General features: G+C 51.1%; 2 protein-coding genes across 2 annotated transcripts; one reads left to right on the top strand and one right to left on the bottom strand.

Annotated features, from left to right (window-relative positions):
- Positions 1-128: 128 nt before the first annotated feature.
- On the bottom strand, positions 129-3,031 carry THO1 (THO complex subunit 1; the record flags this gene model as incomplete). The annotated part of the gene is made up of 5 exons (XM_014686832.1): positions 129-587; positions 680-1,579; positions 1,644-1,805; positions 1,874-2,680; positions 2,738-3,031. 5 exons carry the CDS (start codon positions 3,029-3,031, stop codon positions 129-131), a joined length of 2,622 nt encoding a protein of 873 aa, XP_014542318.1.
- Positions 3,032-3,888: 857 nt separating this feature from the next.
- On the top strand, positions 3,889-8,494 carry AQR (RNA helicase aquarius; the record flags this gene model as incomplete). The annotated part of the gene is made up of 5 exons (XM_066131319.1): positions 3,889-4,175; positions 4,238-4,338; positions 4,397-4,783; positions 4,855-7,929; positions 8,016-8,494. The coding sequence occupies 5 exons, from the start codon at positions 3,889-3,891 to the stop codon at positions 8,492-8,494; spliced, it is 4,329 nt and encodes a 1,442-aa protein (XP_065987426.1).
- Between the last annotated feature and the right edge of the window lie 3,805 nt (positions 8,495-12,299).

Here is a 12,299-nt window from a genome sequence, read left to right on the forward strand (position 1 = left end):
TTTTGATGATCAACCGCCATGAAATCAGATGGCCGAGGTCTTGAACGGAAATGATTTTGATAGATCATGGCCAAATGGCTCGGTATTTAATAATTCTACATCCTCCTTGAGTGCCCATGTTTAATTGTCTACTGCACCGCATTATCGTCATTTCCTTCCGTCTCCTTCTCGGGTGCATCCTTCATGCTCTCGTCCTCAGCTATCTCAGCGTCAGTCCCAGTAGACGTAGCTGCCGCCATAGTTGATGCTGCTTCATCTCCCTGCGGATCTTGGTTTTCTCCCCCCAAAGTATGGTCCCCGTCTCCGCCTTTGCTCTCCTCTCCGTTAACCTGGTCTTCCTTTGAAAAGATGTATTCACTTAGTGACTTGGTGACGTCTTCTAATCCGTCCTCATTGGTGACGGTAACGTCGAAAAGTTCTGAGATGTTAGAATCATCTAATTCCTCGGGTAGTCTGGATAGAATGCCCTTGATGACGGTGTCGTCGTAACCGCAAGACGAGAGACGGGCTTGGTATGCTTCAGTAGGCGGGGGTTTAATGAGGATATAGCGAGCTGAGAAGTCCATGTCTCTGGCAAATTGGGCGGCCTGCCGCGTAGTGAACGGTTAGTTTGAAGTTGGTATATGTTATTGATTGTGAATGTTGTAGTTGGGATCAGTTGCGGGGATGGGAATCATACCTCGAGGTCTAGCTCAATGATGGGGACTTTGCCAGACTCGGCTATCGAATCAATGACTTGACTGCTCGTGCCGTACTCGCTGCCATCTCTAGCCCCGTACTCGATCAAGCGATCGCCGTCGCGTAGCTGGTTGAATTCCTGAGCGGAGACAAAGTGGAAACTCTTGCCCTTGACTTCGCCCTCTGCAGGCTCTCGAATCGTGTGTCGTACGACTGTTGCAAAGACGCCTTTGTGCTGCTCGAGGAGGCCGTTGATAAGGGCGGACTTGCCAACACCCTTGGGTCCAGATATGATAATGGGACTCCGATTGTCGGGCATGTCGTCCTCAGCTGCTGCCTGCTCATCGTCGGCTTCGCCTTGGTCTTCGTCTTGGAGCTCGTGGAATATGATGTCTATTTTCTTGGAGTCGTCGATTTTATCAAATGATGCTAATTTTGAGCGGGCCGCTATTCTAAGAGCTCGCCAACTCTTGCTTGCTTTGCCAGCTATGGCGGCGGCCTTTGTTTGGTCGTTTGTTGGCATCTCGATTTCAAAGTCGTCATCGGCAATCTTTCTTTGAAAACTTTCAAGTTCTGGAAGTTGATGTCGCTCAGGCGTCTTAAGCTGGTCCAAGGAAGATTCGTCGTTCATGTCTCGGAGGAACTCAAGAGATACAGATCCCATTGGCGTTGGTCGCAGTCGTTTGCTGGTTGCTAATTTTTGGGCCGTGGTCCTCGCCTCAACAAAAAGCTCTGGAGAGACAGGGTCTCGCTGAATAGATGGACAGGATGTCATCTTCCAGAATACCCAGTTCTTGTCTCGAGCTAGGACGGTCTCGACCATTCGATAGAAGTATGGTCCGTCGATGCCCCTCTTAAGGTAGTCTGATATAGTAAACTTCATCTCAGTTGCCCATTTCGTCTATGACCTGGTTAGCAAACCTAGGAGTACAACTGTGACGTCTCTATTGTTTGATGTAACCTACATTCTCTTCGCTCAGCTGATCGTTGTAAAGGACTGATTTGTTTAGCGAACGGGTATTGAAGCCGGCCAACTTCTCCCTTGTCTCTGTGGAAAGCGACAGAAGAAAGTCCGTGATGATGAGTGCCTGTACCAAGATGTGCCGTCTAAACGAGAGATCGCTAATCTGTGTCTCTAGTTAGCCAATGTTCACCATACGAATTGTAGGGGAAATAATGGAAGTATCATGCACACCTCAAGCTCAAAGAGATCTTTGCTGGTCAAGTACTTTGGATTGAATGCTTCAGGGGCGTCTTCAGGCCCCTCGTCGTCCCTTTTCCGCTTAAGGTTTCTCCTTGGATTTTCCAATGACTTGGATGGCCCTTCGTTTTGATGGATGGCCTGGAAAGCTTTTATGGTAATATCTAAACGACTCTTGAACTTGTTGAAGTGTGTAGTGTCAAACAGTTTGAGTGGCTGACTGAAGCTCTCTTGGAGAGACCAAAATAGAGGATAGAGACGGTCCGGATCATACAGCTTTTCTGAGTTTTTGGAATCAAAGCCGACACCCTTGTTCGATGCTTTGGTATCCGTTGATGACTTGGGAGTCTCCGCAGGCGTGTCGACCTCCATCTTTGACTCTGGCTGCTGCTCATCCTCTTCTGCCGACTCCTCAAAAGTTGTTACATTTTCCACGTGGTATTCGCCTCGAAGGTTAACAGAACTTCTATCACCTAGGGGGAAGCTCTGAAATAAGAAGATGTATACCCGTCCGCAGAAGGCCGTATCCTCGGCTCTTGATAGGCGCCGCAAGAGTTCGTTGCAGCTTCGCAGAATTACCAGATGCTTTTGTTTGAAATGTTTAGACATGATGCGTTCACGACGTGACTCGAGATAGTCAAACACTATGCGACATGCCGAAATGGTCTGGCTGTCGAGCAGTTCTTCGACGAGCCAAAACAGTAACGCCGGATCGCATTGGCCGTCGTCGGACAATATTGATAAAATGTCGAGTAGATTCCACATCTTGACGAAGTCGGGTGATTGGATGGGAGTCGCAGCCTTCAAAAATCAGCGTCGATACGAGTAATGCCGGCCCGCGGGTCTTGGATTACTTACAATGAGGTTGCCAAACAGGTCCCGCGAGGCGGTCTCGATGATAGCAAATTGCTTCGCCTTTTCTTGTTCGTGAAGGCTAGGAACTTCTCCTTCTCCGTTTTCCCCGGTGGCGGCATCGCTGGAGAAACACGCACGTACGCGACTGGCTATGTCTTTGAAATCAGACTTTTTGAGGGTGGGTTCGATTGTAGCAGTCGATTTCACGACAGCAGCCTCAGCCAGGAACTGATCTAATAATAAGCCGAATCTGGCGACTGCAGAGACGCCTGGGTTTTGAACATGGAGAGCCGGCATCTTGGAAAATGCGCTGCGGTTCGGTATCGAGGTAGGCACGTTTACCAAGGCTAACTCTTCGTGAGTTGTGTGATGCAGCCTTGCTGCGCGCGGCGGACGAGGGTCGTGGCCTGACAACGGCTTCTGTTGCCTTTGTGCCGTTTGTTACAGGAGCCGGTCACTGCTGGCCGCCGCATGAAGCAGCACTTTTGTGGTGGAAGAATTACAGTCGGGATCGTGAGGTAGTTGTACGGTGCGGAAGGCGGAAGGCGGAAGGCGAGGCTTGATAAGAAGCCCTCCAAGTTGGCGTGGGTTTGATTGCTGGAGTACTATTTGAACCTTGAAAGAACCGGACAGCCTGGATGACAATCGACTGCATGGGGGCCAGGCACCTAGGTGCACTAAATATAGGGCACGTGTGGCCCCAGGCACTCTGTAGCTCCCGTAGCGTAGGCTGGGGCCTCTGGTCAATCAATGATTCAATCAATGGGCACCTGGGTGCAGCAGACATCGACCAGACCAGTTGACCACATTCAACGGTCTGGTAAGACAGCCTGGCACTTGAGCGCAAGACAGCACCACAAGACAGCACAAGACAGCGGGCCCTTGTGGGGCACTCACCACTGTGAGGTCAATAAACCCAGGTGCCTTGGCCCTGGCTGCCGGTGGGTCTTATGCAAGGCTGAAATTTTAGTCTCCCAAGTCGACGCCATCCAATCGATGGACCTCTGGCAGTTCATTCTTGCGACGACGTCTGCATGTTGACTTTTCCACCATCGACTCGCAGCTTTGCTACTGCGCCAACGCCGAGCTGTCATCACTGTCCTCCCCTCATGCTGGAGCTCTGAATAGGCTCATGACGCGAACAGAAAGTCACAATGCCTAACGCCAAGCGCCTCAAGGGCAGTGGTGCAGCCAAAGCTGGCAAGGCCCGTGAGCCCGCCATCAGAGTCCAAGACGAACGCCCTACCCCCGCCGAGGTCGAAGAAGAGGAGCACCAGTTTGTTCAACTCGCAAGGAGTCACTGGTTAAAGCCAGGCAAAAGGACTGTCAAGTCCAGGGTCAAGAATGATGTTCTGAAGCAGGGCATTTGGGATGTGCTGGAACAAGATGGCTTCCAGTATAAGTCGCTTCTCCTTTTGGAAAGCCTGCAAACATTGGAGAGGTAAGCTTAAGGCTGTAGCACTCGTAATCAGACAGTCTCAGCTAATATTGCTCATGCAACAGCTATCTTTGGCCAGGATATACCGACGAATCGTCCAATTTCCATGTTCTTTTGATTGTACTGATAGCCAACGTGAAACGTCGCGAACATCTGGAGACATGGAGTGAGTATAGAGAGCCTTGCCAATTAAACAGGGATGTTCCATCTGACGTTTCTTGCAGGTCTGTTTGAAGATAGACCCGATCATTTCTCGTCCATGTTCCGCCGAGTCCTGTCGTTGTTGCTCGATCGTACCCTCTCTACTTCTATACGGACGCACCTTCTTGGCTTCTTGATTTACGCATTCCAGAGCCTAGATTGTTCCATTGTCAGAAAAGAATGCGCACCGCTGGTGTCAATAGGAATCTGGCAGAACCTGTCTAGCGAGACCCAACGAGAGACCTTGCTGGACCAAAATACCCACTTGCGAAAGGCTTGGAGGGCATCCCAGAAGCGTTATGACGCAGCAGATGGTGCTACCAAAGCTCGACTTCGCTTCGAGAGATCTTGGCTCTATTCGCTACTTCTGGACTTCTTAGGTCTCTTATACGACGATGCTACGAAGTCAGGTATGTGTTTAGCTTAGCCCCCCCTTCCCTCTTTACCTGCTTCGTGCGCCTCGACTGATGCGTTGTTCTAGATGATGCTTTGTATTGTGAGAGATTTACCGAATTTATCACCGATCTTCAAAGCCAGCTACCTACAAGACGCTATGTTAATACCCTTCTCCAAGACTTACATGTCTTACCTGTCATGAAACTTTCGCCCAGATATAACGACGAGAACAACTCGCTGCTGCGAGATTTACACTCTCTTTTGTTGCATTATACCCATTTTACCATTGACGACCAAACTGGAATTCAACTGAACATGACGGAGGCATACGACAAGCACTGTGCAACCCTTGGAAAGTTGCAACAAGTCGCACTCAAGCATTTCAAAGAGAAACTCATGGTTTTGGCCCTCTCAAATTACGGAGGCATTGAGAAGAGAGATGAACTTGCAAGTCTCCTTGCACCTTTGACGGATGAAGAACTCACACAGCTCTTCACACTTCTCGACATGCGATCTACATACCCGGAGTCTCTTGCGCTCCCCGTCGATCGCAAGTTGCTTACCGAAATCATGCTGAGTAAATTTGAGCGCAAGAAAACCTTCCGCGAGACTGCTCGGTATATGCCATCAGTCCCAACCGAACGAACTTTGTTTGACAGTGGCTTCCAGCGAGCAGATGCGTACGATGGATCGCACCCTCTGGCCCTGCCCAAGCTGAACCTGCAATACTTATCTGCTGGAGACTTCCTGTGGAGGGCAATGATTTTGTATCGTTGCGAGGCATTCTACGGCATCCGAAAAGATGTGGAATCGGCCCTGCGCCGCCTCCGACCGGAGTCTAAGCAGCCTGGCGTGACAACCTTTGCAGGATTCTCCAAAATGGCCTTGCCTATTTCGAAACCATCAATTCTGGAAGTTGTACCCCCACTAGTGGGCGAAGAACTTCCGTCAATGGTGAAAGCTGAGATCTCATTTGATGTTCGACGCTTAGGACAGAATGTTCGACGAGAATGGGACAGTCTCCGCCCTGACGATGTTGTATTTCTGTTGGCCGTTGAAGCTCCGTCCTCACAGGCCCCTGCTAACGGTGATGACATTCGGTCTGAGCATGAGAAGCTCGGCGTTATATCAGTACGATCTGCCGAAATTATTAGCATCACGGACGAAAAGGGGCGCCATGTCAGGGATGGATCGGTGAATCTCGACAACAAGCGCAGGATGCATCTCAAACTGGACTCATACATGTACTCCAGAGATTCAGAGCGCGCATCAGCAGGCAAACCTGATGTGTACGGCCAAATAAACTTGCTACTAAGGAGAGGACGAAGAGAAAACAATTTCAAACCTGTTTTGGAGTCTATTCGCAAGCTCATTTTGTCGGAAATGCCTCTCCCGCCATGGCTGCATGAAGTCTTCTTAGGATATGGTGATCCAGCGGGTGCAAACTACAAGAACCTGTCCAACCGGAATAAGAAGCTTGACTACCGGGACACCTTTCTTGACTGGCAACACCTGATTGAAAGCCTGCCGGGCAAAACTGTTGAGCCTGGGGGCGATGTTACGAGCAGCTTTGGCCCTCCATATGTTCTAGAAGAAGCTGGCAAGGTAGAGGCGGCTGATGGAGTCAGACCATCAAAGAAGCGCCGACGCGACGCAGAGCCTACGATGAAGTCCGAGGTCGATACCCTTGAAGTATCGACGTATAAGCCCCCAAATAATGGCCCGTACCCCGTGGACGTGCTGAAGATGAATTCGGTCCGATTCACGCCTGCTCAGATCGAGGCTATCATGTCTGGATCGCAGCCTGGGCTAACGGTGATCGTAGGCCCCCCTGGAACAGGAAAGACAGATGTGGCTACTCAAATTATCAACAACATCTACCATAACTTCCCCCAAGAGAAGACATTACTTATTGCACACAGTAATCAGGCGCTCAACCAATTATTTGCCAAGATTGTCGCACTGGATATTGACGAGAGGCACCTGCTCCGTTTGGGACATGGAGAAGAAGAGCTGGACACGGATGGAAGCTTCAGCAAACATGGCCGTGTTGAATCATTCCTCGACAACAGGCAGACGTTTCTACAAGAAGTCAGAAAACTCGCTTCAAGCCTTGGGGCCCCAGGTGCACATGATAACTCTGCAGAGACTGCTGGCTATTTTAATAAGGTCTACGTGGAGCCTGCTTGGAAAAGGTTCCAGCACGCCACAACATCAGGCGAGACTTCGGTCCCAGACCTTGTGAAGGCTTTCCCATTCCATGCATACTTTGCCGACGCGCCCCAACCACTGTTCCCGGAGGATGCTGACCGAGAGACAACGCTAGACATTGCCAATGGCTGCTACCGGCATATTAGCAAGATATTCTCAGAGTTGGCCGATATTGTTCCATTTGAAATTCTTCGCCGTGACCGAGAAAAGGCCAACTATTTGCTCACCAATGAGGCTAGAGTCATTGCCATGACAACTACTCATGCTGCTATTCGACGAGGTGAAATTGCCTCACTTGGCTTCCATTATGACAATGTCATCATGGAGGAGGCGGCCCAAATTACCGAAGTTGAAACATTCATGCCTCTTGCCATGCAAAAGCCGAAGAATAATCAAGTGCCACTGAAGAGGGTCGTTCTGTGCGGTGATCATCTCCAGAACTCGCCGGTCATTCAAAGTTTAGCATTTCGCCACTATGCCAACCTGGAACAGTCGCTATTTTCTCGTCTAGTCCGGCTCGGGGTTCCAACTGTCAACCTTGATCAACAGGGACGTGCTCGTCCCTCGATCGCGAAACTCTATCAATGGCGGTACCCCAAGCTGGATAATTTGCCACATGTGCAGAACCAAACCGAATTTCTCAGAGGTAATGCTGGCTTCAAGTTTGATTACCAGTTTATCAACGTGCCCGACTACAAGGGCCGTGGGGAATCAGAACCGACACCACATTTCATTCAAAACTTGGGCGAGGCAGAATATGCAGTTGCCATCTATCAGTACATGCGCTTGCTAGGATACCCTGCGGATAAGATAAGCATCCTCACAACCTACGCCGGGCAACGAGCTCTGGTCAAGGATGTTCTTGCTCACAGATGTGCTAAGAACCCCATTTTCGGTCTTCCCAAGGCTGTTGCCACGGTGGACAAGTACCAAGGCGAACAAAATGATTGTAAGTTTAGAATGAATGCATGCATCCCGTGCTGCCCCCCCGCGGCCCCAGGTTTTGCTCCTACCTGTACTAATCTCCCACGGCAGACATCATACTGTCCCTGACCAGAACGTCGCGGGTGGGTTACTTGCGCGATGTCCGGCGTATGACGGTTGCGGTCTCTCGTGCCAGACTTGGATTGTATATTCTTGGTCGCAGGGAAGTGTTTGAGGCGTGCCCCGAGCTTCGACCTGCATTTGATCTCCTCCTGGAGCGGCCGGACAAGTTGATGCTTGTAACAGGGGAGATGTGGCCGACGGAGAGACCGAACTTGGAGGATAACTCGACTGTGGAAGGCGAAGTGGTTATGGAAAATGTCGAGCATTTAGGACAATATGTGTTTGAGATGACAAACACCCGGCTTGAACAATTGCAGGCGCAGGGAGGAGAATCTGCTACGACTGCCCCAGAGACTATTTCTGAAGAGGCAGAGGAAGATGAAGCACCAGCCACATACTATGCTGAAGATGAAAATGAAGTGGAGCCAGATATTCTGGAGGTTCGCGAAGGCGAAAACAAGAACTAGTTGTTGAGATCTGGGCGTAAACCGAGGTCTGATATTTGGCAGAGCATTTTGCACTCTGAGTGCAAACTGAGATAATTGACAAGATGAATAGGCGTGTCATGTTCCTTGTACCCTTGACTGCGTGCTTGTACCTGACACTATAAGTGATCAAGGTGAGTGAGCTCGAGCTGACTATGCAGTATGATCAATACGCCAGACGGCGCGCTCTCCTGCGTGAAGGGTCAAGTACATCAAGGTTTCCACCCCACCGGCACTGGCATGGGCGATCTGCATGAGCCTCGTGGTGCAAAGGAGGGCGATGATCAATCCGCGATTAGCCAATGCCAATTTTGGGGTCTAGCCTCAGATGTCCAGCTCGTCAGCTCGTCAGCTCGTCAGCTCGCCAGGGTCTTGTGAACCCGCAACGTTACTGCGTAGCGGGCATGCCTAGTATGTACATGTAAACTTGGGGTACGGAGAGTGAGTCCCCCCTTTGCAGATGCCAGTTGAGTGGACGGATGACTGTGATTCACCCATCCCTCATCCTCATGCCTTGCAAGACGCAGGCCAAGGCAGCCAACGAGCTCCTGAAGAGGGTACATGTAGGGTGGGTGTGTCTGTCACACGCTCCGTCAAGGAACTGTTCAAAGGGGACGGGCCGGTGTTCTGGGGGTTCGAGCACCCGCTCCTGAAGCAATATGCCCGAGCATTTGATTGGACAGCCCTTTACTGACTGGAAGCAGGAAATGTGTGTACCGGGGCGCTAACTCCGTCTGTATGTTATGTATGATGTCGTTGACGCCGGTGCACGTGTGAGATGGCTGCTGTCGGGAGAGAGTCTTGCATGACACAAGGCTGCCCCGAAACTACGGAGTTGGCAAGGACGACTCGGTGCGCTCTTGCTTGGATTGGGTGATGGAAATGCGGGATGCGATGGCATTTGCTGGCTAGCGTCTTGCTAGAAGGGCTGACTTATGTTGCTAACTTGATAGGGTTGAATGGTTTGCGCCTGCTCCTGAGAAGCAGACGCCAAACAGAGTGAACCTGACATCACATGACATCGTTCCCGTGGCGCGCGGCATGTCGTTTTTGCTTATTGACTTTACCTGGTCTTTTGTTTACCCCCTTTAGGAGGGCTTAACTACTACCTAGGTAGGTATGCTGTATTTTCTTCTTTTCACCACGGCAAGTACGATGAGCAGGATCCGTTGAATGTTGCACTTTCTTCGGGCCGAGCACTTTCTTTTCTTTTTCTCACGTCACGGTGCCTTTGCACGATGCAGGTGTGTCTTGGGGCTACCCAAGTTTAGGACATCATCCTTGGATTTACGGGTTCAATGTTGGGACTGGCGAGACTAATAAGTGACAGTTGGATGGATAGCACAACCTTAATTTAGGGGACGCATAAAGAAAGTCACTCTGCTTTTCTTATTATTTTTGGTATTATACTATTTTGATGGAAGAGTCAAATCAAAGTTTCATAGCTACCTAGGTAGGTACTTGGAGCGACTCTGGCATCGAAACTCTGCTGTTGGACGGCGCGCCAAGCACAAAGCCGGCAACGGCCACAGGTGACAGAACCATACCGGCGTGCCTTACTAAGAGACGCGAGCGTGTCGCGAACAACTTGGCTGTTGCATCAGAGGCAAGAAGGCATGGGCTTGGGTTGGTTTAGGCTTCGGCCAACCAAGGAAAAGGAAACCTGGGGGCCTGAGGTCGAGGTCTGAGGTCTGAGGTCGAGGTCTGAGACCAGGCGTGGGACGTGTCCAGCCTCGAGTTACGTACTGCTACTGTTACTGTACGTTGCCATCCTCATTGTTAGGTACTTAGAGGTCAGCTTATCGTGGGAGCTCTGGGCCAGACAGTGGAACGCAAATTGAAGTGGTTGCAGGACCCACTCAACCACTTTTTTGTCGCGGCAACATTTGCGGAGGTTGACATGCCTCGACGAGGAGTTGGCGACGGCAGCCAACAAGGGCGAGGACGAGGCAGGCGGCAACTTGGCTCCAAGCGCATAACTGGGTAGGGGGTACGGAGTACGGAGGAGGCAGTGACAGGATTTCCCTTGGAGTTGTAGTATTTCGTGTCCATCTCCCACCCAAGCGTCCAACCATTGACGAATCATGTCTCGCCGTGTTGCGGAATAGTCTAATATGAATACTTCGTATACGGAGTACGTACTCCGTAGTAGTTGCTTTCATTTGTGTCCTGCTCGCCTGTGCGACGTGGGCAATGACCTATTATTTACTGTTTGCTTCATGTCACGGCCCACATCACAGCAGACACATCGCACACTTGCGCACTTGCGCACTTGAGCACTCTAGAGACGGCGCCGGAGTGACGTTCTGTGGTACTCGGTACTAGTACTTAAGTAGTTATCTGGAAACAAGAAATCGGCCTCTGACTCTGTACTGACAGATATACGTATGACTCATCACTAGGCACTGTGAGCGAGTGAAGACCTGATGGCTGAATCAAATAAGCTGAGAAGACTGTCCCTGCATTTTGCCTTCTCGTCCATGATGTGCTGCATAACGGTAAAGCCGTGCCAAGTCTCCCGGCCGTACTCCGCAATTATTATACAACAGAGCATGGAGTTATGCGCACCGGTCCAGCAACGGCATTAGCAGAAGGAAACACGCCACAATTCTTTTGCAGAAACATCCAAACCCACACTACGGGAGTAGGCTTCATGCTTTGTGCAAACCTTGGTACCTGCGTGCCTAGGTGCGCGAGAGATGACGATGCGGCATTGAGCCCTCATCGCACCGTGGAAGTGACCAACGGGCTGCTTGGTTTGGGCATGTGCTTGCGTTTAATAGCTAGCGTCCTAGAAGAAGAGACTCGGCGCCGTGCTCCATCAAATCGACAATGCCGGGCCAGTACTGGCCTTGGTTTATCAAGTTCACAAAGTTGTTTGGACTGCTTGCTAAAAAAGTTACTCTCTGGTGGCGCGGCGCGAGAGAGCAAACCAGTAGTGTTGAGTGACGGCCACTTGGCGTCAGTGTATCCTGCGTCAAAATTGGCCGGAATGCCGCACTGTATGAGCGGGCGACACGCGTGAGTATGTATACAGTGTGCGCAAAAGCAGTCTTGTCACACACGACGGGCCCGGCCCATCGAGGCTAGCCTCCTGAAGGTGTGTCGCACCGGTCACTGTATCAACTATTGACACATTGTGTCTGGTGGTGCTTCAGTGTCAATGGTGCGCTGCGGCACAGCCCTGGAGCGCTACGGACAGTACATGCACCCACTGTATGTACCGACCAGGCGCTTCCCTGCCCTAAGCCGGGCGCCTCCAGTGGACGTTGAGTGCCATGACCACGGGCCACGGGCCACGGGCCAGCAGCCGCCAGCACTGAGACCAGTTAGTTGAGTTGTCGCGGCAGGGGACATGGACGGTCCCGGCTCTTTCCCCTTCCGCCCATCTGAGGCTCCATGCCCCATGCGCTCCCATGGTCTCCCGCGTTTCCCAGCCAGGCTCGCATACTAGTACTCCGTACTAGTACTAATATCCTGCTGCCCAAAATTTTCTTGCGGAACCTCCTCCCAAACCCTCACCACTCCAACCAAAACACCACCGTCTGGTCTAGGTGGATTATTTTCCTCACCAGACCCTTTTCTCCCCTCTCCCCTCTGTTGGTATTGGGTTCTTCTTCTGTGTCTCGCTTGCCAGAAGACTAATAGTCCCTCTGCTCAGATCCAGCATCCCGTCCTCGCCCTCCGCCGTGCTCCTCGTGCCTCGCGACGCCTGCGGTCCGCGCTTGGTCGGCTTTTTTTTTTCCACTCCTTGGCCCTTTTTTCTTCTGGCTTGCTTTGGGAATTT

Source organism: Metarhizium brunneum, chromosome 5 (genome assembly GCF_013426205.1).
Source record: "Metarhizium brunneum chromosome 5, complete sequence".
Taxonomy (NCBI): domain Eukaryota; kingdom Fungi; phylum Ascomycota; class Sordariomycetes; order Hypocreales; family Clavicipitaceae; genus Metarhizium; species Metarhizium brunneum.